We start from the raw sequence: 26,971 nt of genomic DNA, 5'->3' as shown, positions 1-26,971 counted from the left end.
CTGGCTCAGCTGAGGTCCCAGTGACTCAGAGGCTAAGTCCTGGAGGATGGTGTATGAAGACAGCTCAGACAGAAAAGCCCTTGAGATTCCATCTCCAGTCAACCAGAAAAGAGTTGCAGAGAAGGCATAGTTCAATTGGTAGAGTGCCAGCCATGAGGCTTGAGCAGGGGCTAGAGGTCCTGAGTTCAAGCCTTGTTCCAGCAAGCACACATGCACACACAGGGCCAGACAGAACAGTCACCAAACAAAACATTTTAAAGTTTTCTCAGTTAAAAATAACTTCCCCGGGGCTAGGAATATGGCCTAGTGGCAAGAGCGCTTGCCTCCTACACATGAAGCTCTCGGTTCGATTCCCCAGCACCACATATACGGAAAACGGCCAGAAGGGGCACTGTGGCTCAGGTGGCAGAGTGCTAGCCTTGAGCGGGAAGAAGCCAGGGACAGTGCTCAGGCCCTGAGTCCAAGGCCCAGGACTGGCAAAAAAAAAGAGTACAGGTAAGTGTCATGATCTCTACCAAAGCTGTTCTCATCCACACGTGAAGACACTGTAGCTCAAATACAGGACCATCTCTGGCATGAGTTTAGTTGGCAGTGGTGATTTCTCAAGTCACACCAATTTGTTTGCTTCCTCTCAAATGAGAGTACTTCGCAGACAAAAGGAGAGATCACCTGGTGGAAGTAAAAACAAACTAAAACAAAAGAACAAAACAAAAGGAAAGCCTGAGTTACCACTGCTCATCTGCGTGGAGGGAAGTGTCTTCTCGTTCATCCTCTCATGATTGGTGGGGAAGGCAGCCTGCTCTCTGTCTACGGATGGCATTAGGCCCTCCAGGGCAGTGGCATCTCGAGGAGGAAGTGACAAAAATGTCTCCTTGGGCATCTGGACCATGAGGCTGGCGAGTGTGTGATCCAGAACATCCTCCTCAGCAATGAAGGAGTATGGACAGTATTCCCGGTTCCTTGAGTAGATGTTGGCATTGTCGTAACAATCTGAGCAGATCACCCGGGTACCAGGGCCACCTGAGGACCACATAACAAAGAGTCAAAACATTTTTTTTTCCAGTCCTGGGGCTTGGACTCATGGCCTGAGCACTGTCTCTGGCTTCCCTTTCACTCAAAGCTAGCACTCTACCACTTGAGCCACAGCGCCACTTCTGGCCTTTTCTGTTTTATGTGGAATCGAACCCAGGGCTTCATGTATGCAAGGTGACCACTCTACCACTAAGCCATATTCCCAGCCCCTCAAAACATTTTTGTATTATGGAATTAGTGCTGCTAGTCAACACAGGATTTCCTATGTACTTACGTATCAGCCAGGTGAAGTTCAGTATCTTTCTATGAATGAACCTGTGCCATCCTCACAAATCTCTATGAAGTCAGTACTGCTAACTAACTCTCAGTCTACATGGAGAACAATCACAGTACAGAAAAGTGACTTACTGAAGGACCATTGCCAGAGGAAGGGCTAAACTACACAGGCAGACTAGAACTAGGGTAAACCGTCTTTGTCCATCTTGGAAGGGCCAAAACTCAGATCAAGCGCTCATAGTCGGGGCTGGCACTGAGCTACAAGACATGTGCTCAGCTAAGCAAACTAAAGCAGAGAACAAAAAGTTTGCGACTTCACTTCATGAGACATGATACATTCTAGAGTCAAGAAGCAACACCAAGGCTGGGAATGTAGCTTAGTGGTAGAGTGCTTGCCTAAAATGCATGAAAAGCCCTGGGTTCGATTCCCCAGCACCACATATACAGAAAATGGCCAGAAGTGGCGCTGTGGCTCAAGCGGCAGAGTGCTAGCCTTGAGCAAAAAGAAGCCAGGGACAGTGCTCAGGCCCAGAGTCCAAGCCCCAGGACTGGCAAAAAAAAAAAAGTATCACTAGTCAAGAATCCAGCCTGACAAATGTGTGACTTGAAAACAAAAAGGAAAGACTGTGATAAAAAGAAAGCAGTCATGATGAAGAAACAATGTCAGAACTGGAGACAGGAGAGGGAAGATGGCGCAGCGACAGTAAGGAGGTACCGCAACTCGCTCCAACTGAATAGCGAACTGGGAACTCGAGCACGCAACACCCCATCAAGAACACAGCAAGCCCAACAACCAGAAGCAACAGAGAAACAAAAAAAAGAAGAGTCTATAACCTACACAGAGCGGGAAAATCTCCGGGGTACCCTTCCCCCACCCGCTGACCCTGGCCCCAACAGGGCCAGGCTGGAAAAGGGGACCCAGTGCCGTAAGTGGGGCCACAGACCTTCAGACACCACAGAAGCAACAGACGAAAAGTCACGCCAGGAGTTCCACGGACCCCAGACGGAGCGGAGACCAACTGAGACAGACGGTGGCACAGGACCGAGTGGCCGGGCAGCGGTGTGGAACCGAGTAGCCAGGAACCGGGTGGCGCAGACGGGGAGTGCTGGGACTGCCATGACCAACCAACCAATCGCCACACCCCGGCACCCAGCCCCGAGAAGCCCACAGGAACGCGGGACACACACACAATCCAGGACCAGTAAGTTCCCCATTGCCCCCCCCCCCAAACAAATCAGCCCTAGCAGAGACCCAAAACCTACAAAGAAACTAGAGCTCCCTCCCTACCCCGACAGAACAAAGGAGCCATGCCAAGGCATCCCCCCCCAAACCCCCAGCAGAGGAGCCAGAACCTGGCCGCACTGGCCCCGCCCCCTCCCCAGCAGGGGCCCGGGGCCTGGTAGGCATTGGAAGCCCCACCTGAGGCGTCTGGTCCTCGTGGTCTTTTTGAACAACAACCACAGACTCTTGGGTGTACAATACCAGCCCAGCAGGGACATCTGGGTCGGATCACACGCCCCCCCCTCACAGCGGAGGCACAGAGTCTGTGGGCACCAACCTGCGCCCAGACACTTGATCCTACCGGGGCCCACCCATACCACCCCCCACAGCAAACTCTCCAACAACTCAGGTCAACACGCCCCCAAAGGAAGCACTAGAGTGCACATGCATGTGCTCCCCGGAGGGCCAGCGTGGGCCAGGGTGCTAGTCCTCCAGCAGGAAGGTCGTCTGCCCAACCCCCTGCGGGAGCACACAAGCAGGCAAGCTGTAACACCCGCCACACAGGCGGGCAGGGGCCCCAGCGGCAACGCCCGCGGTAGGCGCACTCTGCACAGGGGGGCAAGCCGCCTCTCAGTGGCAATTCTCAATCTGAGAGGTGAGCTCCTCTGACCAAGGTACCCAGAAAAAAAAGGAACTGAAGAAGAGAAAAGCCTCCACGCCACGCTGAATCAGCGACCAGCAAACCCCCACCAGGGACATGCTAGGGTCAGGACAACACAGCAGCAGGACACTATCCTGCAGAAAAAGACACAGAACCTACCCACCGCCAAGTGCAGGGAGGGTGACCACCTCGGCAACAACCGAGACGGGCACGCTCACCCACTGGGCAGTAAGGTCCAACAGCCAAACTCAAACCCAGAGCCAGGACACAAACAAGTCTACCACTGGCAGACCAGCGGGAACCACCACAAAGCCAAACCAGGGAAGCCACCTTCAGATCTCCAGATGCACAAATCACAAAGAAATATAACGAGTTGCGTCAAAGGGAGGGCCAAATCGCCAGCTCCAAAAAGCAGCACGACTGAAGAGGAGATGGAGAATAAAAAAACAACTGAGGCCATGTTAGCAGAAATGATGGAAAGCCTCAGAAACAAAATCAGAAAACAATTCCAGGAGTTCAGAGTAGAAGTCTCGAAGGACATCCAGGAAGCCAAGACAGAAATGGAAGCAAAAATGGATACAGCACAAACCTCCATCAAAGAAGATCTTAACATCCTGAGAAGTGAAATGCATGAAAAAACAGATTTAAAATACAACTCTTTAAAGGAAGAAATTTCCACGATCAGACCTAATCTGGCAACCATAAATAGCTCTCTGACATCCATAAACTCCACACTTGAATCCACAGCACAAAGAATTGACCATATGGAAACCAGAATGTCTCTCTTGGACGATGATGCAGCCAATAAGAACCAGAAAATTACCACACTCCAAGAAATGGTAAAGCTCCAGGGCAGACTAATACAGGAGCTAGTGGACAAAGACAAGAGATATAATCTGCGCATAACTGGAATAGAAGAAGGAGCCGAATACCAGAGCAGAGGGCTTCAACATATTTTCAATAAAGTTATTGCAGAAAACTTCCCCAATCTCACAAGGGACCCCATCCAGGTAATCGAAGCCTATAGGACACCTGGCAGACCAGATCCTAGAAAAGCCTCACCCAGGCACATAATAATCAAGACTTCAGATCTCAAGAACAAAGAGCAAATTTTGAATGCAGCCAAAGCGAAGAAAGAAATTTATTACAATGGGAAGAGGATCCGAATAACAGCAGACCTCTCCACACAAACCTACCACGCGCGAAGAGAATGGAAGAACACCATCCGGGTCCTACAAGCCAACAATTGCCAAACTAAAATGAAATATCCAGTGAAACTGGAGTTCATATTTGAGAGGAAAACCAGATCTTTCCATAGCAAAGAGGATCTAAAGGAGTATGTGAATAAAAAACCAGCCCTACAGCAAATTCTAAGAGGGGACTCCCACACAACATAAACTGTACAGGACACACAGACAGAAACAAAAAGAAACTACAATAGCCAGAGCCCAACAGAAAGAGCAGCTCACTAAAGACAAGAAAAAAAAAAAAGAGGAAAAACAGCCCAACAAGAAAATGGAAGGAGAAAAAACACTCTTATCCTTGATCTCTTAAAATATAAATGGTATAAACTCTCCAATAAAGATGAGCAGACTGGCAGAATGGATCCGCAAACAAAAAGTTGCTATCTGTTGTCTACAAGAGACTCACCTTACAGCAAGGGATAAAAACAGGCTCCAAATGAAAGGAAGGAGCAAGATCTTCCAAGCAAACGCACCTACCAAAACGGCAGGAGTAGCCATCCTGATCTCAGAAAAGCTGGACTTCTCATAAAATTATCTCAAAAACACAAAGAAAGTCACTACATTTTAATACAAGGAAAAGTCCAGAATCAAGACATCACGGTGATAAATGTATACTCACCGAACAAAAGAGGCCCTACATATGTCAAGCAAATTCTCACAGAACTACAGAACAAGATAGACCCAAACACAATCATTGGTGACTTTAATACCCCACTCTCTCCAAGAGACAGATCCAACACCCAGAGGATTAGCAAGAATGCTGAGGACCTAAGTAACACCATATCCCAAATGGATCTGACAGATCTGTACAGAATCTTCGACCCTACAGAGACCCAATACATCTTCTCAGCAGCTCATGGTTCAGACTCCAAAATAGACCATGTCATAGCCCACACAAAGAACCTCAGCAAATACAAAAGTACTGACGTCATCCCATGTATTATATCTGACCACAGTGGATTAAGGTAACCCTCAATAACAACGGTTACCACAGAAGCTATACATATTCTTGGAGGCTAAACCCCACACTGTTATCCAACACTTGGGCCACAGACCAAATTAAAGATGAAATTAATGAATTCATAAGCCTCAATGACAATGAAAATACATCACAAATAAACCTATGGGACACAGCTAAGGCAGTACTGAGAGGCAAGATCATCGCCCTCAGCACTCACATTAAAAGAATGGAAACAGAGCAGGTGAATAACCTCATGATGAAACTAAAACAACTGGAGAAACAAGAAATGATCGAGGGGCTGGGGATATAGCCTAGTGGCAAGAGTGCTTGCCTCCTACACATGAAGCTCTCAGTTCGATTCCCCAGCACCACATATACAGAAAATGGCCAGAAGTGGCACTGTGACTCAAGTGGCAGAGTATCTTAGCCTTGAGCAAAAAGAAGCCAGGGACAGTGCTCAGGCCCTGAGTCCAAGGCCCAGGACTAGCAAAAAAAAAAAAAAAAAAAAAAATCTAAAAAAAAAGAAATGATCGAATCTAAAATGACTAGGAGAAGAGAGATCACAAAGATTAAAGAAGAGGTAAATCTGATTGAAAATACAAAGACTGTTCAACAAATAAATAAGACTAAAAGCTGGTTCTTTGAGAAAATAAATAAAATTGACAGACCTCTCGCAAGACTTACAAAAAAAAGAAGAGAAGAGACTCATATACGTAAAATCTAGGACTCCACTGGAAAAATAACAACAAGTACACACGATATTCAAACAATCATGAGGAACTATTTCCAGAACCTCTACTCACTAAAAAACAATAATTTCACAGAAATGGATCAATTCTTAGAGAAGTATAAACTGCCCAAACTGAACCAAGAAGAAATAAATCAACTAAATAAACCAATAACTTACAGCAAGATACAGGGGGTAATCAAGAACCTCCCAACCAAGAAAAGCCCAGGCCCAGATGGATTCACCAACGAATTCTATAAAACCTTTAGTGAGGAGCTAATACCAATACTCCTCAAACTCTTCCGCGAAATAGAAACAGAGGGAGAAATCCCAAACTCATTCTATGAAGCTAATATACTCATTTCCAAACCAGGCAAAGACCCAACAAAAAAAGAGAACTACAGACCAATATCACTAATGTGAACACAGACGCAAAGCTCCTCAATAAAATATTAGCTAACAGGATCCAGAAACTGATCAAGAAAATTATACATCATGACCAAGTAGGCTTCATCACACAGTCACAAGGATGGTTCAACATCCGTAAATCAATCAATGTAATTCACCACATAAACAGAACTAAAATCAAGAATCACATTGTTATCTCAGTCAATGCCCAAAAAGCCTTTGACAAAATACAACATCCATACTTATTAAAAGCTCTGGAGACAACAGGAATAGATGGAACATTCCTCAAAACAATAAAAGCAAAAATACAGCAGACCAACTGCTAACATCATATTAAATGATTAAATTAAATCATTCCCCCTAAACTCAGGAACAAGACAAGGATGCCCACTCTCCCCACTTCTTTTCAACATAGTGCTGGAATCCTTAGCCATAGCAATTAGGCAAGAGGAGGACATCAAAGGGATCCACATTAGCAAGGAAGAAATCAAGCTATCCCAATTCGAAGACGACATGATCTTATATCTGAAGGACCCAAAAAACTCAGTCCCCAAACTCCTACACCTAAATAAACCATTTTGGCAAAGTAGCAGGCTACAAAATCAATCCACAGAAGTCAGCAGCTTTTCTGTACACCAGCAATGTACAAGCAGAAAAGGAAATTATGGAAACAATTCCATTTACAGTAGCCAAAAAAGAAAATAAAGTACCTAGGGATCAACCTAACCAAGGACGTGACGGACCTATTTAATGAGAACTATAAAAATCTAATAAGGGAAATCAAAGAAGACACAAGGAGATGGAAAGACCTCCCATGCTCATTGGTAGGCAGAATCAATATAGTGAAAATGGCCATATTGCCCAAATTGTTATACAAATTCAATGCAATCCCTATCCAAATCCCAGTTACATTCTGAAATAGAGAAAGCAATCCATAAATTCATATGGAACAGCAAAAGACCTAGAATAGCCAAAGCAATTCTAGGCAAAAAAAGCAGTGCAGGAGATATCACAATACCAGACTTCAAGCTCTACTACAAGGCCATCATAACAAAAACAGCATGGTATTGGTATAAAAACAGACTGGAAGACCAATGGATTAGAAATGAAGATCCAGAAATAAAACTGCACTCTTACAGTCATCTGATATTCGATAAAGGAGCTAAAGACATACAATGGAATAAACATAGCCTCTTCAACTACTGGTGCTGGGAGAACTGGGCAGCCATATGCAGAAAACTCAAAGTAGACCCAAGCCTATCACCATGCACCAAGATCAACTCAAAATGGATCATGGACCTCAATATCAGACTTGAATCCTTGAAACTACTGAAGGACAGAGTAGGAAAGATGCTAGAACTTATAGGCACAGGAAGGAACTTCCTGAATACAGTCCCAGGGGCACAACAAATAGGGGAGAGACTTGACAAATGGGACTACTACAAAATAAAAAGTTTCTTCACAGCTAAGGACATAGCCACCAAAACAGAAAGACAGCCAACCATATGGGAAAGGATCTTTACCAGCCCAGCAACCGACAAAGGCCTAATATCTGTCATCTACAGAGAACTCAAAAAACTAAGCCCATGGGCTGGGGATATGGCCTAGTGGCAAGAGTGCTTGCCTCGTATACATGAGGCCCTGGGTTCGATTCCCCAGCACCACATATACAGAAAACGGCCAGAAGTGGCGCTGTGGCTCAAGTGGCAGAGTGCTAGCCTTGAGCAAAAGGAAGCCAGGTACAGTGCTCAGGCCCTGAGTCCAAGGCCCAGGACTGGCCAAAAAAAAAACTAAGCCCTTCCAAGCCCAATTAGGAACCAATTAGGAAATGGGCAAAGGAGCTAAAGAGAGACTTCCCAAGAGAAGAGATATAAATGGCAAAGAAACATATGAGGAAATGTTCAACATCCCTGGTAGTAAAGGAAATGCAAATAAAAACAACCCTGAGATACCACCTCACCCCAGTTAGAATGGCCTATACTCTGAACTCAGGCAACAACAAATGCTGGAGGGGGTGCGGGGAAAGAGGAACCCTTCTCCATTGTTGGTGGGAGTGCAAATTAGTACAACCACTTTGGAGAACAGTATGGAGGTTCCTCAAAAAGCTCAATATAGACCTACCCTATGACCCAGCCATTCCACTTCTAGGCATCTATCCTGAACAGGAGGTCCCAAGATATCAAAAAGACATTTGCACTTCCATGTATATCACTGCACAATTCACAATAGCCAAAATATGGAAACAACCCAGAAGCCCCTCCACAGATGAATGGATCCAAAAAATATGGTACCTATACACAATGGAATACTACATAGCAATTAGGAATGGTGAAATATTGTATTCGCAAGGAAATGGTCAGAACTTGAACAAATAATGTTGAGCGAGACAAATCTAGAACACAGAAAACAAAGGGGCATGAACTTCTGATATATGACTGTTAAGATGGGGTGATGGGGAGACAGTAGAGACCAGGTCTGTGAAACCAAAAACCTCTTGTCAAATGGTATTTCCCACAGGTTTGGGTCAGTGACCCTACATTATGTAATTAAAACCAAACAACTACTCAACATATAAAGGTCAAAACTTGACCTCTCAGTGGATCACAATAGTTCAAAAGCTATGTATGTACGTTCATATAAGACTATTGTCGACATACTGTCTATTGTAGACATTACATTTAAAGACCTAGGTGAATTTTCTTTGGTGTAGGCCATGTGGCTACTGTATATGTTCTTGGTACATTGTGTATTGTATATATGTCTACCTGACCTAGGGAAGGGAAAGAAAAACACGGTATAACACAAGAAATGTACATACTGCCCTACTATGTAACTGTACCCTTTTTGCACAACACCTTGTCAAAAAAAATTTGTTTAATAAATAAAGTAAAAAAAAAAAAAAAAAGAACTGGAGACAAACCCAGTACTAGGGAGGCTGAGGAAGGAGGATGGCAAGTTTGAAGCCAGCTTGAGTTAAATACAGTGAGAACTTATCTTAGCAACATTATTTCTCACAGATTTCTAAGATAATCTATTAAAATTCAGAAATATTCCTTTTCCTATGAAAAGCCAGCAGACTAAAGAAATCTCCAAAGAACAAATCATTTGTATTGCATTTGATGTACAAGGATGTGTTGAAAAGATCTGTAACACCATGGACACAAGAGAAGAGCCAGGAGACAGGACACTGGAGCCAGGTGGCATGGCATAAGGACTCCAGAGCTGACCTGACCCTTAGGGGGCTGAGTCACAGGAAGTTCTCAGTCCCAGACACTTAACTCATAGCTTCAGTAACCTACAGGCCAAAAGCCCACCCCTATCTCTAGGGATTCAGTAACACCCATCACCTGGGGGTGAGACTTCCCTTCCTCTAGGAATTCATGCACATCCATCAAGACAAGTGGCCAGGTAGTGCAACCTACCATGTGGCCAATGATGGAGCTGGGCCCATCTGACCTCCATAGTACACTAGCACTCTACCACTTGAGCCACATTCCTGCTTCCCTTTTTTTTCTGATTATCTGGAAATTACAAACATAAGCCAGCTTAATTTAACTGGTTTTTTTTTTTCCTTCTTTTTTCTTTTCTTTTCTTTTTTTTTTTTTTTTGCCAGTCCTGGAGCTTGGACTCAGAGCTTGAGCACTGTCCCTGGCTTCTACTTGCTCAAGGTTAGCACTCTGTCACTTGAGCCACAGCGTCACTTCTGGGCATTTTCTGCATATGTGGTGCTGGAGAATTAAACCCAGGGCTTCATGTATAAGTGGGAAGTACTCTTGCACTAGGCCATATCCCCAGCTGTAAGTGGTTCTTAAAGTTAAAATAAAATATTTATAAAGAATGAGACGACAACTGAAATTCAAGGAAGATATTATCAGCAGGAATCCTGGAAAAAGTAGACATTTTCCAGGCATATCAGGTCATTTCAGCACATTTCGAAAAGTACTCTTCCATAAGCAATGATTAATTATTAGTAAATCTTGCTACACTGATGATGTTTGCTGGACAGTACAAAAGTGGAGACTCAATTCTATCAGCCTTTGAATGTCTTAAGGGCTAGCTATTTTGTTTAATATCTTGAAAATACCTGGGTGCTTCTGGCTCATGACTGTAATCCTAGCTACTCAGGAGGCTGAGATATGAGTATCAGGGTTCAAAGCCAGTCCTGACAGAGTCCATGAGACTCTTATCTTCAACTAACTACCAGAAAACAAGAAGTGGTGCTGTGGGTCAAAGTGGTCTAATACTACCCTTGAACAGTAAAGCTCAGGGACAGTGCCTCGTTCCTCAGTGTTTTGTGTTTCATCAAATTTATTATCTGGAGAAAAACTGTGGATGTGATTCATAGTGTGTTGACTTACACAGAGTAATTATCAATTTCAATATATCAATTTATGTTTTAATTTTCTAAATATAAAATTAAAAATATGAACAAACTAAAAAAAATCTCTAACAATCTTAAAGGAAGTGCTGAATGAAATATTGTTTATTTTAAAATGAACAAACTAGCCAAGTACAGTGGCACATGCCTATAATCCTAACACTCAGAGGGCTGAAGCAGGCAAGTCATGAGTTTGAGGCTGGACTTATCTACACAGCAAGATCCTATCTCTAAAGCAAAATAAACAGACGGAAGAGAAAGTCTTCTATAACTTGCACGTGGTCACAAAGCTGGAGAGAGAACTAGTTCGCAATCAAATCCACCTCCTTGTGTTCTGTCACAGTGAGGCAGGTGACATAGCAAGGTTGAGAGGTAGTACTGAGAATACTTTTCATCTCTCTGATGCTCTCTGTTTTATCCTGAGGCCCAATATACTCTCTACACTTTACTAAACATCAGGAGGAGGACCAAATGTCCCCTAGGTAAGAGTTTAAGGATGCTTATCCCCTAGAAAGGGAGAAGAAATTTTTGAAAACAGTTCCCAGAACCTTCTTTTCCTACCCTAAGGGAGATTTAGCTTTGGCTATGTACTTCAGCCTATTGCAAATCATGTATTTCTTCTTCTCTTATTAAGACTTAGGGCTGGGAATATGGCTTAGTGGTAAAGTGGTTGCCTCGTATACATGAAGCCCTGGGTTCGATTCCTCAGCACCACATATATAGAAAAACCCAGAAGTGGCGCTGTGGCTCATCTTGAGCAAAAAGAAGCCAGGGACAGTGCTCAGGCCCTCAGTTCAAACCCTAGGATTGGGGAGAAAAAAAAAAAAGACTAGTCCAATTTTCATTCTACTTTGCATAAGGTTAGATATTTTCACTATAAAAATACTGGTATAGGTTAATAGAGAAACTACACAACGAAAAATACACCCAATGGAGTAGGGTAAAATCGTAATGAACTAGAATCCTTACTGTCAGTGCTCTTGTGTACAAATCCACTGGCGGGAGGCATGAGCTGCTGGTGGCTGCCCGCCTCAGAGTTGCTGTAGCCTTCCTGGGGCTCAGACAGTGTTCCTTGGGAAGACAGGTAGCTGGGAATGTCTGCAGGCAAAGTGAGTTCCTCTGGAAAACAGACACCATTTAGTCTCAAAGTTAGGCACTTGAAGCCAACATGAAAAAGACAATTTTACAAATGTGTTCCACTCTGATTTGGCCAGGAAAAGGTATGGGCTTGGGGCCCCAATAATTCTTTATACTTTTTCTAAGACTAGATTTTACTAGAATTTTTCTTCAAGGTTCACTTTACAAGTACTACTAGGGCTGGTTTGCACATCGTGGCAGGTGCTTGCCTATTGTGCGCAGCCCTCTCTCCCCTCCAAACAGGAAAGACTAAAACCTGACCTCTAGTAACTTTCTCAAGCTATCTGGCTGGGTATCTTCTCAGCCAAATGTCAGGGAGAGCCCACTTTTCCTTACAGCAGTAGTATAGTGGAATTGAACCACAGACAATCAAGAAGATACATTTGTAGAATATTTATAAAAGCATTTTATTGGGGAAGAGAGTGTTTGCAAAGTCTTAAAATTATTCCCCCAAAGAGCTGTTATGTCAAGTAAATCGAACATTTTAACAGAAACCCCCCCCCCCGACATATCATGAGATACTGTACATAGGGCCCCAGTCACTAAGTCCTACATGGCATTTTTGACTCAAATATAAGCCAAAGGTAGCCACTGGGTACCATTCACCTGTGTTTGTGATACTATAGTCTTCATTCTTCCTTCTCATGTGGTAAATAACAATGACCCAGATCAAAGAGGTGCCCACCACACAGCAGACCACAACAATGATGACAATGCCGACTGTGGTCCAGCCATCATCTTCATGCCCAAAGCTGCTCTGAGAAGAGTCACAATTGAGGGATGAAATGACATTTAGGTAAATATGGCCACGTTCCGTCCCAAGGGTGTTAGACATAATGCAGGTGTATTTCCCAGCATCCTCTTGCCCAGCATCTACAATGATGAGAAGCTGGTTGGCTGCGGCAAAGAAGTGTCGCTCTGTAACCAGCAATGGCCCATCATCTTTAGTCCAATTGAGGCGAGGGGCTGGGCTCCCTCCAGCTATGCACTGTAATACCGCTGTTTCACCTCGGGTTACTGTCTTGTCCTCCAGAGGGCGAATAAATGAAGGTGTTTCTAACAGGAAAGAATCAAAACAAATCAAGTTAGATGATTTTATTCTTGAAATCCTACTGAATTATACTACTGAGAGTATGGCGATATGTGTAAGTTTGTATACCCATGGGTCCATTAGGAGTTACTATTTCATTTTTTAAAGGTTTTGGAAAAAAAATCTACATTTGAGTTGGATATACACGCCTGTAATCCTGGACACACAAGAGGCCAAAGCAAAAGGACTGCAAGCTTGACACTGGCCTTCGCAACTAAGCAAGACCCTGTCTAAAAACAAATTGAAAAAGGACTGAGGCTGGTTGGTGCCAGGGGTTCATGCCTGTCATCCTAGCTACTCAGGAGGCTGAGAGCTGAGGACCACACAGTTCAAAGCCAGCCCGGGCAGGAAAGTCTGTGAGATGCTTATCTCCAATGAACCACCAGAAAACCAGAAGTGGCACCATGGCTCAAGTGGTACGAGCGCTAGCTTTGAGCTGAAGAGCTGAGACAGTGTCTACACCCAGAGTTCAAGCCCCACACACAACAACAACAAAAAAAGGTCTGAGGATGTTAGGGACAGCAGAACATGCATGAGACACTGGGCTCGATCCCAGTAAACTCCCTCAGAAAACAAAAAACACCTAAATCTGGGGCTGCAAGTAGGGTTTAATGGTACAACATTTGCCCGGGATATATAAGGCTTTGTGCATTATTCCCAGCACTGTGAAAACAAACAATCCTAAATCTCATCTCAACAATTCAGTAACTCAATAATTTTTTTAAACAGGAAATGTAAAAATCTACCGAAAAATGACTGATAGTAGTCCCATGATATTTTCATGAAGACTTTATGGATTACAATATTAAATGGAAGAAGGTAGGTACACTTAACTACATAAAGAATATAGACATAATATGTTTAAAATCTTTAATAGTTTTTGAGAGACTTAATTTTCTGTAACATTTTTTTTGGTGGGGGGGCAGTCCTGGGGCTTGGACTCAGGGCCTGAGCACTGTCCCTGGCTTCTTTGTGCGCTCAAGTCTAGCACTCTGCCACTTGAGCCACAGTGCCACTTCTGGCCGTTTTCTGTATATGTGGTGCTGGGGAATTGAACCCAGGGCCTCATGTATACAAGGCAAGCACTCTTGCCACTAGGCCATATCCCCAGCCCTCTGTAACATTTTTTTTTTGCGGGGGGGCCAGTCCTGGGCCTTGGACTCAGGGCCTGAGCACTGTCCCTGGCTTCTTCCCACTCAAGGCTAGCACTCTGCCACTTGAGCCACAGCGCCGCTTCTGGCCGTTTTCTGTATATGTGGTGCTGGGGAATCGAACCTAGGGCCTCGTGTATCCGAGGCAGGCACTCTTGCCACTAGGCTATATCCCCAGCCCCCTCTGTAACATTTTTAAATAAACTTTTCCCCCCAGGGCCTTGGGGATTGAATTCAGGGCTTCACGCAATGCTAGGGAAATGATTTGTCACTTGAGCTACTCACCCAACTAACATTGTATTTTGCTATCTTTTTTTAGACAAGATCTTGTTAAATAGCCCAGGTTGGCATCAAACTGTTTTTACGTTTTGAGTAACAAAATAATAAAACAAAACCCCTCACATCTAGGAAAATAAAGAACTGATAAGCAGAATTTGCCTTGGATATGAGTTCCATGAAAATAATTTTAATAAGAGTAGGGGAGAGGGCTGGGAATATGGCCTAGTGGCAAGAGTGCTTGCCTCCTACACATGAAGCTCTCGGTTCGATTCCCCAGCACCACATATATGGAAAACGGCCAGAAGGGGCGCTGTGGCTCAGGTGGCAGAGTGCTGGCCTTGAGCGGGAAGAAGCCAGGGACAGTGCTCAGGCCCTGAGTCCAAGGCCCAGGACTGACCAAAAGAAAAAAAAGAGTAGGGGAGAGAAGCAAGAGGGAAAGGAAGGAAGGCAGGGAGGCAGGCAGGCAGAGAAGGAGGGAGGGAGGGAAGGTGAGAAGGTGGGAAGGTGGGAAGGTAGGAAGGAAGGAGGGAAGGAGGGAGGGAGGGAAATTTAAAGAAAAGACCTTTTAACAGAATGTAAGATTATAACAAGCACATTGAAGGGGATACAGAAAAATCTAATCATAAGATGGATTTTTTTCATATTAAATTATTTAACTAGGAAAAAAAGTTTTCCTAGATTCTCTGTGAAGTGCTTTAAGGTGATCAGGATACTTCTCAGGAACAAAAAAAAAGTAAACTCACTGGATCAGAGAAAAAAAAAAACAAAGCAGAAATTTTGTAGATGGAGATAAAGGGATCTGAATTCTGTGAAAAGATCCCTACCTGACCTAAGTCTTCTCCCAGGTTCAAGTCACCTGACCCACTAACTTCTGATGCAGAGACAATCTTGTTAGTGACAAAATTAAGAAGGCAAAAATCACAACCCAAATCCCAAAACTGTTTTAGTTTTAGTGTTAAGCCCAAGAACAGTTCCTGAAAGCTCCAAAGCAAGCAGAGGTGGTGGAAGCTGTAAACATACCTAGCACTGTTAGCGAAGCATTTGCTGAGAGGCCTCCAGCTATGTTTTGTGCCATGCAGCTGTAGATGCCCATGTCTTCTATCTTCACATTGGCAATGAAGAAGACATCATCCTCAGGCATGACATGCATTCGTCTTTCTCGGGCTGCAGGGAAGTCAGTGCCACCATCTTTCTGCCAGGAAATCTGAGGTGCAGGGTGCCCCTCGGCAGCACACTCTAATCTGGCCATGGCACCAGTGCGAATAGTTAAGTCCATTGGAGTTTTCAGAAAAGATGGCATCTCTGTTCCAAAAAAAAGATTATCAAGAAAAAGTAGGTAGGGGGCAACACAGAGACAGAGACACAGACGACAGACAGACACAGACACACAGACACACACGGATAGACAAAACAACTACTGTAACACTCTATTCTATTCGGAAGACATGCTCTTTGGACTGACAGTGAAGACAGCTTTACTTTTTTTTTTTTTTTTAAGTCAGTTGTGGGGCTTGAAGCTGGGGCCTAGGTGCTGTCCCTGAACTATTTTGCTCAAGGCTAGCATTCTACCACTCTGAGCCACAGCTCCACTTCCAGTTTTCGGTGGTTAATTGTTGGAGATAAGCCTTAGGGACTTTCCTGCATGGGCTGGCTTTGTATTGGGATTCTTAGATCTCGGCCTCCTGAGTAGCTAGTATTAGAGGTATTAGAGTAGATAGTATTAGAGTATTAGAGCCTGGTCTGAAGACAGTTTTAGATGCCATCTTTTCTCCCAGACTCATAATAACTACTAAGACATCCACGATATAAAATGTGCTTATCTGACCATCCCGATGGGAGTAAGGAAAGCAGAGGGTCACACACTTTTCTGAATTCTGTATTTTAGGGCTTGGTATACACCCTCAATTAAGAAACCAACAATACTTTCTAAACAATAGTTATCACACGAAGTGCATGTTTTATACTTTTTTTATGCTTAAAAAACTCATTTTAGGGAGGTGAGGGAAAAATGAGGGAGGAGGTAACAAGTTGAACAAGAAATGTACTCACTGCCTTACATATGAATCTGTAACCCCTCTGTACCACACTTTGACAATAAAGAAAAAAGTTTAATATTAAAAAACTCATTTGAAAGCAAAGCAGTACGATGAAAGAAAGTATAACTTTTGATTGCAAAAAGCCTAAAATATAAAGTTATTCAATCTGACAGGCAAAAGGACTCAAGTTATTTTGGGGGGAATTTTAGTCTCAGCAAAACACTTCTAATTTAAGAAATAATCCTATTGGAATTGAAGACGTAGTTCAGGTGGTGGACCACTAGCCAATGAGTTAAAATGTCTGCTACCAAGTTGAGTCCCAGTGTCAGACAGAAAATAAGACCTTATGTAGCTAAATTTAAGAGAAGAATAATGATCACTGGACTGAGAAATGTCTTAAATATTCTCAGACATTAGAAGTCTCTGTGAGCAGGGTTAGAAATGAATTTCATTGTTCGCACAGGTTTTGGAGAGAAAACTGGAAATTTCAAAAAAAAAAGTTTTCAAAAGCACAAATCATATTGGAAATAACTCATTTCTAGGTCAATGGAATGTATCCTACCCCAAAAACAGCACCTCAGTCTTTGTCAATAAGACAATAAGTCTTTATCAAAATTTTTTTGAGCAAGTAATTTAAAAATTGAACATGAAAAATTTTTCTAAAGTTAAAACAAATCAAGTAGTATAACTCCTTACCATTTACAGTCAGTTTGGCTTTCTGAGAATAATTGGAACCAAAGTGATTCGTAACAATACACTGGTATCTTCCTTCGTCGGTGAAGTTCACACTGAGAAGATGCAGGATGCTAGTGTACTCCAGAGCTTCTCCAACCTGCCGCTGGTAGCGCACAAAATTCTCCACGTCCACATCACACAGGACCTCACCGTCCTTGCGCCACACAATGGACATGGGTGAGTCGCTGCTGCTCACCGCGGTGCATGTCAGGGTCACGTTCATGCCCCTTAAGGCAATGGTGGTTTCAGGATGCGTTCTTATCTGTGGCTTGAGAAAATCATCTGAGAGAAAACCCAGTAAGCAGCCAGGTCAGTGACTTGTTCTTGCTTTAGATTCCACTGTCAAACTGTAAATTCTGTTCACACAGTGCATATCAAGGCATAAGGAGACAAGAGACCTAGAGTCCAACCCCCTTGCCTAAAGTCGAAAAGTCAAACAGCTTGCTTTAAGACATTGTATCAAAGGGAGAATTTGATCTTACGATCCAGCTTTCTTTCCACTATCCTGCCATCTTGCTTAGCATGTATTTGGGGAGCGGGGGTTGTAGGGCTTGAACTCAGAGCCTGGGTGCGTAAGCCACAGTGCCTCTTCCAGTTTTTGAGTGGCTTAATGGAGATAAGAGTCTCACAGAGACTTTTCTGCCCAGGCTGGGTTTGAACTGCAATCTTCAGATTTCAGCCTCCTGAGTAGCTAGGATTACAGGTGTGAGGTACCAGTGCCCGGCAGAATGCATTTCTTAATTACCAATTAGTAGGAGGCAAAGAGAATAAAATCTTACATTAGTTCTATTATCTCTTGTATATATGTATAGGACACAAAATAAAATGTATATAGTGACTGCTATCATTTCTGTATTAATACAGGAAATGGGGACATGAACTTATTTCTAGTCACAGGGAATATTTACTAATAATCTTGAAAGTACTTTGTAGATAGGTTTCAACATGTGAAAAACTCCAAGATATCAAATATACAACTAAAGACTTAGAGCTGGCTAATGAACTATAAATTTATAAATAACATTATTGGGTTGATTCAGAGAAGCTGATAAAGGAATTTCTAACTTCACTAAATAACATTTTATTGTGCCATGAAAGTGCTACGTGGAAAAGAAAGATAAGATATGTAGTATGTCTACATTTTTCTGGACACCAGTGGCTCATGCTTATAATCCTAGCTACTCAGGAGGCTGAGACCAGGATTGCAGTTTGAAGCCATCCCGGGGAGAAAAGTCTGAGACTTTAATCTCCAATTAACCACTAAAAAAACAAGAAGTAGTGCTGTGGCTCAAGTGATAAAGAGTGGTAGCTTGAGCACAAAGAGGCTAAGGGACAGTGCCCATGCCCTGAGTTCAAGCCCCACAACTTACAAAAAAGGAAAAAAATACTGCATGAGAAAGCCAAAAGGGAATGTATGACAGTACAAGCACATGGTAATTTTTAAAGAAAAAAGTAACAGTCCTAATAAAAATTAAAAGCAATGGGAGTACTAAACAGGCCAGAACTTGCAAGTATATTGAGTATCTTTAAGGAGATTGTAAAAACAGAACGGGCAATGCACAACTGCTCAAGTGAACGGAGATGTGCACCGTACAGGTGGTGTTCCGTGCTCCCTGGGCCTCATGACCAGGCAGGGAACACTGTTCCTAACATTCCCCAATGACAACATGGTTTCACAACCACTTATGCAGCATTTACTAACACTGCTATTATAAGCAATCTAGAGGTCAAAGTATCCAGAAGGATGTGCATGGGTTATCTGCAATACAACACCCTCTGTATACAAAAGCTGAGCCTTTGCGAAGGCTTGTGTCCGTAGGGGTCCTGGAGCCCGCCTTCGGTAGATAGTGAGGGACAACCGCACTACAGGGACAACCGTACTAAGGAGCAGTCATCACGCTGCACTTTATAGACCAATACACAAAATTTTAAAATAAAAATACAAACCACAGACAAAATCTTTCAGGTCCACTTTTAGGATGTTTTGCCCAGCAAGCCATTCTGGGTGTGCACAGCTCACGTTTACAGAATGGCAGAAGTTATTATCAACCAGCCACTGAAGCAACCATTTCAAATGACAATCACAGAGCAAGCTGCTTGTGTTCAGAACACTGTAGAGAAGAAACGAAAAAGGAGAAGCACCCTTTATTTAACATTCCATTCTATTTCCTCAGCAATGAAACCTTGCTATACATTCATGCATTTTTCTTGCCAAAAACGTTAATCTTACCATAGTAAAACAAATCTCAGACTATTAGCCTTGATTTTTTGAATATGTCTATGTCACAAAAGACTATCAAAAAAGAGGTATACAGAGATAAGGGAACTGTTTTAAAGATGACTAGAGAACTCTTACAAGCGAATGAAGTACATTCTTGGGTGGGTTTATCTGTTGAAGACAGGCTCTCACTATGGGGCCCATGCAGCTCATAATTCCAGTTGTATGCTACTGACAGCTCAGATACATGATTTTTGATTGGAAACAAAATATCTAAATGGCATTTCTTTCTTTTGACCCTGGAGAAATTTGAAAATAGGCAGTCCACTAGGTATTATTTTATCCATTTTAATTTCCTTAGGTATAATAGTGGTGATATACTTATATAGAAAAATGCCCATTCTTAGGAAATACATTGAGATTTTTTTTTTTTTTTTTTTTTTTTTGCCAGTCCTGGGCCTTGGACTCAGGGCCTGAGCACTGTCCCTGGCTTCTTCCCGCTCAAGGCTAGCACTCCGCCACTTGAGCCACAGCGCCGCTTCTGGCCGTTTTCTGTATATGTGGTGCTGGGGAATCGAACCTAGGGCCTCGTGTATCCGAGGCAGGCACTCTTGCCACTAGGCTATATCCCCAGCCCTACATTGAGATATTTAAAGGTGAAGTTTTATGTTTACAACTTTTAAATGACCAGCAACAAAAAGAGCCCAAACACACTATGTTCATATACATACGCACCTGTGGTGGACAAAGCAAAGAGAAAGAGAAACATAAACTTGGCCAAAGGCTAATAGTTGATTAATTGGGGCAAGGTGTTTGTTGTAACCATCCTTTAAATTTCTGAGGTTTAAAATTTTGAAAAGTTGGATCAAAACCTACCCATGTACTTTGGAGCACTGAGATATCTTTATTGTAGAAACTACATAAGCACTTTCAAGTTACTTTATCAATACTGAAAGCATGTCATCCCTGTGGCACTGTGTACTAAACAATCTGAGAACGACTAGTATTATTTGAGGTCTGTAAGAGAGGCTATAAGACATGAAAAATCAGTGTTTTCTTTCCATGACTCTTACTTAAAATCTCCCGTCCACTTGGATGCGGGGAAAGAAAATAATTTGGGGAACATTATAACTTGCATGATCAAACCCCTCATCTAGTTCTAAAGTTTGATATAAAATACAGATTTGATCTGATTTACGAAAGTACTTTAAAAATGGTAATGGACAACAGAGGTGTTTTTTGAATTTGCCGTGAATAATTTTATAAAAAAAGTATCTTTTCAAAGAATTTTGTTGTTGTTGTTGCCAGTCCTGGGGCTTGGTCTCAGGGCCTGAGCACTGTCCCTGGCTTCTTTTTGCTCAAGGCTAGCACTCTGCCACTTGAGCCACAGTGCCGCTTCTGGCCGTTTTCTGTATATGTGGTGCTGGGGAATTGAACCCAGGGCCTCATGTATACGAGGCAAGCACTCTTGCCACTAGGCCATATCCCCAGCCCCAAAGAAGTTAATTTTAAAAGCCTCTCATCACTAAGAGAACAATCCAGGAACTGGATATCAGTCTTCACCTCTGGTACTGTAAATTTTTGGAAATCCTTATTGAGTCCCCAAATTGGCAAAGGCATAGAAAATGAAGCTGGAGATTGTCTTATAACCAAGAAACAGTATTTTTCCTTGTATTTTCATTCTTGGAAGCTACTGAAATTAATAAAAATTAACTTCCTGTTTCCAAAGAGTACAACAAACTGAAAAAAAAATTCCAAAACTTTCTCAAGTTTCTGGGACTAACAATTGACAGACCAATGCCAGGAAACCTAAAATAAGGTATCAGACCAGTTTTTTCAAGGATGCCTTCCAGTCAACCTTAGTTCCTTAAAGCTACTTCATTACATCAGATTTGATACATTGTTCTCACATATGACTTGTGTCTTGTAACACAACCATTTTGTCTTCTTACAAGGTGAACATGCCCCTACTATTGAATTTATGCAAGCAACTATACTGCCATGAAAAAAAGAATCATCACTAAGTTTCTGGATAATCAGACTCCAGATAGAGAAAAAAAACTGTTTAATTTCACTCACAAAAGGATACACTTTGTCAAACTATTATGAGTTACAGATAGCTTAAGAGAAAACAGAAAGGAATTCTTTAAATCTGAAAAGAGAAAATGAAAGAACAAGGACTCTTCTAAATCAAAAGCTGTAATTATCCTTTACTGGTTCGTTGAACCCCATTGATTAATTCTTGCTCTGCTTGGTCCCAAGCTCACAGTTTTATAATTATATCAGTTCCTTCATTAGAGTCCAACAGACTCTTGTGTCTATTCCAGGAACCTCTCTGAAAATGAAGCACTTTTGGCTTATAAGTGTTTGCAAAGCTTTGCAGAAATAATGAGAGTTAAACAATAACTGCAAATAACAAAAGGCTTGGGATGGCCATCATTCAAAGATCTGATGAGTTTGTCAGGAAAATAGTGTCTTTGTGGCATATAATAATATATGAAAATTATGACTGATAACACCATGACAGATTTCTCATGAACAGTATGTTAATACATTTCTATAATTTGACAGACTTTCTCAGATACTTATGTGATTATCATATATAATACAAATATAACCTAAGATTTAGCATCTTTTTTGGGGGGTCAGCCAGGGGGCTTGAACACAGGGCCTGTCACTGAGCTTTTTTTCTCAAGGCTAGCACTCTACCATTTTGAGCCACAGCTCCTGCTTGGGGTGGGCTTTGAACTGTGATCCCTGTGCAGATCTCAACCTCTTGAATAGCTAGGATTTCAGGTGCGAGCCACTGGCACCCAGCTCAGCATCATGTTTTTGTTTTTTTTAAATAATCAGCAAGTCAATTTATTAAAAACATTTGACTTAGGCATCTGCAATGGTGACTTCAACCTTCACTCCTGGCTCAATACTGATGGAAGTGATCTGCTTGACAATCTCAGAAGGGCTGTTTAAGTAAGTCGCTTGTGGATCCTCATTTGGAAACGATGCCATGTCTTGGAACCTTCACCACAAAGGGTTTTTCTTGTAGTGATTTTCAAAGTCTTGGTAGGCATGCGCAAAGGTCCTTTCATTTTGAGATTCTTTTCCTTGGTGCCTCGGATCAGGTCAGCGCAGACCTTCTCCAGACTTCATGCTGCGGCTGGTGCAGGTGATCGGAATCGGGTGGATGGCCACCTACAGCTCCACAGGTGTTGTTCCAGTGTCTTTAAAGGCCAGGGCTGAGGCGTGGCTTCCTGACTGACTTGGGGAGCAGGAGCGGCCATGGTGGAGCCTCCCGCAGAAAGACTCAGCATCACTTTTGAAAGTAAAGGTCTTCTTATTTAGCCCCAGCTGGCCTCAAACTCAAGATCTTCCATCCTCTGCCTTCTAAGTGCTGAACCAATGTTTACTACATAACATACCAAGTAGATCTAAGTTTTATCATTATAAGGTAAGAAACTAATTCTTAAATTTTTTCCAGGAAAAGCCAGGTCCCATGACATATGCTTATAGTTCCAGCGACTCAGTGCTAAGGTGAAAGAATCACTTAAGAAGGCAAAAGAATCACCTATGACATGGGAGGACTGTCTCAACAAAACCAAGGACTGGGGATGTTGCTCAGTGGTAGAATGTTTGCCTACCACATGCAAAGCAGGCCCAGGCCCTTAATGCCATGAAAGAAAAGACAAACTGAAATAGTCAGATGGGTAATCTCAAAGTTAACTTGAAGTCAAATACTACATAAGCCCGGAGCTGAAGACTTACGCCTGTGATCCTAGCTACTCAGGAGTTTGTGACATTAAGATAGAGGTTTAAAGCCAAGCTAGGCAGAAAACTCCTGGAACACTTATCTCCAATTAAACAGCAAAAAACTGGCTCAAGTGGTAGAACACTAGTCTTGAGTGGAAAAAGCCAAGCAGGAACACAACACCATAGTTCAAACCCTGGCACAGCAACAAAAACAAAACAATATAAAAGTTGATTTAGGAAATTTGTTTTAAAAAAAGATTTAAAGGTTTGGGTAGCTGACGGAACAGTATTATGAATGAATAATGAAGAAACAACTCATTAAACTAAAGTAAAAACAAAATAATATTTTAATTTTTTTAATATTGGAAAACTCAGTACCCTTAAGTAATGAGTGAGGTGACAAACCCAGGGATGGAGGTGCATACCTGAAATCCAGACACAGGAGGATGAAACAGAAGGGTCAAGAGCTGTAGACTGTTCTGAATGACAGTCAAACTCTTGCCCACCCCCTACTCCTAAAGACACCTAAAAAGTTAAACATATGTTCTTTTCTCTTTCTGTTATATTTGATATGCATCAAGGAATCACTTTTTTTGGTACATTTTAAATTTCAGCTGGATTAGTTTTATAATCTTAAATAATTCGTAGTAATAATAAGTAAATCCAGGCAGAACATTATAGTTAATGCAGCATTATAGTTAATGCTGACAATTCTGTGGGTATGCTACTTTTGTTGAACCAACAATTAATCTTATTTCTGAAAGACTTAACCAAGTCACAGGTATTTGAAAGGCATCGTGTAGTGTAACTTCTATAGTTCTGGGAGTTAAAGGATTATTTAAACTAAATATGTGCTCATTTGTCTCTAAAATGATTTTAGCAGAATGCTTTTAAAGAACTGTATGAGTTAATTTGGCAATATCATTTAGAGGCAGAAAAATATTACATACATAATACACATACACACATTTTATCATATTGGCAGATATAAGAGAATTTATAGCTTTTAGTCTAGAACCTTAGCCATTTAATTAGTAAACTGTGTTATCCTTTATCCAAATTAATTTCTGAGAAAAATGGAGAAAACAACTTGTTTACCAAAATGCTAGTCCCTTTCATTCATGGCTTTTGCTTTCTACGGTTTCAGTTACCCAATGGCAATGGGATCCAACGATATTACATGGAACGTTGCTATCCTTGGTATGATAAATTCTTATGTTGTCCCAGCCAGGTCATGGGCCAGCCCTTTGTCTATGTGGTCCATCTAGGCTATCAGATCAGCTGCTGCAGTAGTGCAAGTGCTGTGTTCAAGTAACCCTTATTTTACTTGATCACCAATGCTGCAGAGCACAGAATATGGAAGGACAGATAAGCTCTTTTACCCTATTGCTGCAATTCCAGGCACACACTGGGGATCATGGAACATTTCCCCATCTACAGGAGAGAACTGTATTTGTGAAGGTCAACTTGTCAACATTTTTTTGGTTGTGCTATGTATGGAGGCTGAAGAACACTAAGTCAAGAACACTAAGTTTAGATAAAATATTTAGTCTATTTCCTCTTAACATTTTTGCTTTTCAGACTCAGAAGGTACTTCTCTGAGTCCTATGAAAGCCTGTATCAGGGGGCAGGGGCCTAAATTTTAAGTGGTTACAAGATCAGATTGAGAAGGGAAAGGACAAAAGGTAGGGAAATTGGAGGTAGGGATTTGCAGAGACAAGACATATGAAAGGACATAAGGGACCTGAAAAGAGGATGAAAGTGGTGAGGGAGGGGGAGGAATAACAATGGGAAGTGACAGTTATTGCTGTGTGCCAGTCTAAGGGGAATGATAAAACCTCCCCAACAGTTGGTAGACTTTCCACAGGGTCCACTAAAGTTCTAATAAGGAGATGAAATCAGTGTTAGTGGACAGAAGAACTGGTTAGCAGAGTAAGTAGAGAATAGGGGTTCCAGAGGAAATTCAGGCTACAAAGAACCCAAGAAAGAAAGCAGAGGGGCCTTACAGAGTACCAGGAAGCATTTTTAGCCAAGGAAATCAAGGAATAATCCACATGCACTCAGGAAATAGCTACCAGAAAGAAGACCTCCCAGCCCAGCAGGTACCTTCTAAAAAAAAATTCTGGTAGCTTCAGAATCTACTCAGAATCAAAATCTCTCCTTACCAGCTCCAATGGACGTTGGTCCAGAGACACAGTTTTACCAGTCTGACTCACCATTGGATCCCCGATCAATCAGTCAGGAATGAAGACAAAGTCTTCAAAGGTGCACACTTTGGAGTCCTGGGTGAGAGGTCTGGGGGTCCAATGATGAATCTTATTCTATCCATGCCATAACACCATAACTGTTAAAGAAAAAGTTGCTCAATAATACTTGTAAAAGCATGGTTAAGTCCTGAATAGAGTCCCAGGGGCACAGCAGGTAGGGGAGAGACTCGACAAATGGGACTACTACAAAATAAAAAGGTTCTGCACAGCTAAAGACATAGCCACTAAACTAGAAAGACAGCCAACCATATGGAAAAAGATTTTCACCAGCAAAGCAACAAGACAAAGGCCTAATATCCATCATATACAGAGAACTCAAGAAACTAACCCCTTCCAAACCCAGTAAACCAATTATTAAATGGGCAAAGAAGCTAAAGAGAGACTTCACAGGAGAAAAAATAAAAATGGCAAAGAAACATATGAGAAAATGTTCAATATCCCTGGCAGTAAAGGAAATGCCTGAGATACCACCTCACCACAGTTAGAACGGCCTATACTCTGAACTCAGGCAAAAACAAATGCTGGAGGGGATGTGGAGAAAGAGGAACCCTTCTGTACTGCTGGTGGGATTGTAGTACTAGTACAGTAAACTAGAACAGTACGGAGGTTTCTCAAAAAACTCAGCATAGGGGCTGGGGATATAGCCTAGCGGCAAGAGTGCCTGCCTCAGATACACGAGGCCCTAGGTTCAATTCCCCAGCACCACATATGCAGAAAACGGCCAGAAGCGGCGCTGTGGCTCAAGTGGCAGAGTGCTAGCCTTGAGCGGGAAGAAGCCAGGGACAGTGCTCAGGCCCTGAGTCCAAGGCCCAGGACTGGCCAAAAAAAAAAAAAAAAAAAAAAAAAACTCAGCATAGAAATACCCTATGACCCAGCTATACCACTCCTGGGCATCTATCCTGAACAACAGGATCAAGGATACCACAAAAACATCTGCACATCCATGTTTATCGCTGCACAATTCACAATAGCCAAAATATGGAAACAACCCAGATGCCCCTCTACAGATGAATGGATCCAAAAAATGTGGTACCTGTACACAATGGAATTCTACACAGCGATTAGAAATGATAAAATAATGGCATTCACAGGGAAATAGTCAGATCTTGAACAAATAACGTTGAGCAAGACAAGCCTAGAGCACAGAAAACAAAGGCTCATGGTGTCCCTGCTATGTGGATGTTGGGGGGGGGGGGGGCGGGGCAGGGCGCCGACAGTAGAGAGATCGTGTCTGTAAAATAACAAACTTCTTTTCAAATGGTATTTCATCATGTCTCTAAAACAAAACAATTACTAAATAAACATAAAAAGGTCTAGGATAGACTTATCAGAGAATCACAATAGCTCAACAGCTATGTACATATGATTATATAAGATGAGGCTAAGCAAAATGAACACCAAG

At 42.3% G+C, this 26,971-nt stretch overlaps 1 protein-coding gene and 1 pseudogene across 1 annotated transcript in view; both read right to left on the bottom strand.

The window, feature by feature from the left end:
- Lrig2 (leucine rich repeats and immunoglobulin like domains 2) overlaps positions 1-26,971 on the bottom strand; it is a 74,641-nt gene that overhangs the window by 11,526 nt on the left and 36,144 nt on the right. Inside the window, exons 12-17 of the mRNA XM_048363038.1 lie at positions 19,285-19,448; positions 17,299-17,619; positions 15,587-15,868; positions 12,653-13,102; positions 11,879-12,028; positions 730-1,020 (exon numbers count right to left, since the gene is read on the bottom strand). Coding sequence (XP_048218995.1) covers positions 730-1,020; positions 11,879-12,028; positions 12,653-13,102; positions 15,587-15,868; positions 17,299-17,619; positions 19,285-19,448 — 1,658 coding nt within the window. The remainder of the gene's footprint in view (positions 1-729; positions 1,021-11,878; positions 12,029-12,652; positions 13,103-15,586; positions 15,869-17,298; positions 17,620-19,284; positions 19,449-26,971) is intronic.
- LOC125364238 lies at positions 22,403-26,514 on the bottom strand (annotated as a pseudogene).

The sequence above is a fragment of the Perognathus longimembris genome, chromosome 15, assembly GCF_023159225.1.
Source record: "Perognathus longimembris pacificus isolate PPM17 chromosome 15, ASM2315922v1, whole genome shotgun sequence".
Classification (NCBI taxonomy): domain Eukaryota; kingdom Metazoa; phylum Chordata; class Mammalia; order Rodentia; family Heteromyidae; genus Perognathus; species Perognathus longimembris.
Note: the sequence above shows the minus strand (reverse complement) of the source record. Positions and strands in the feature narration are given on the sequence as shown.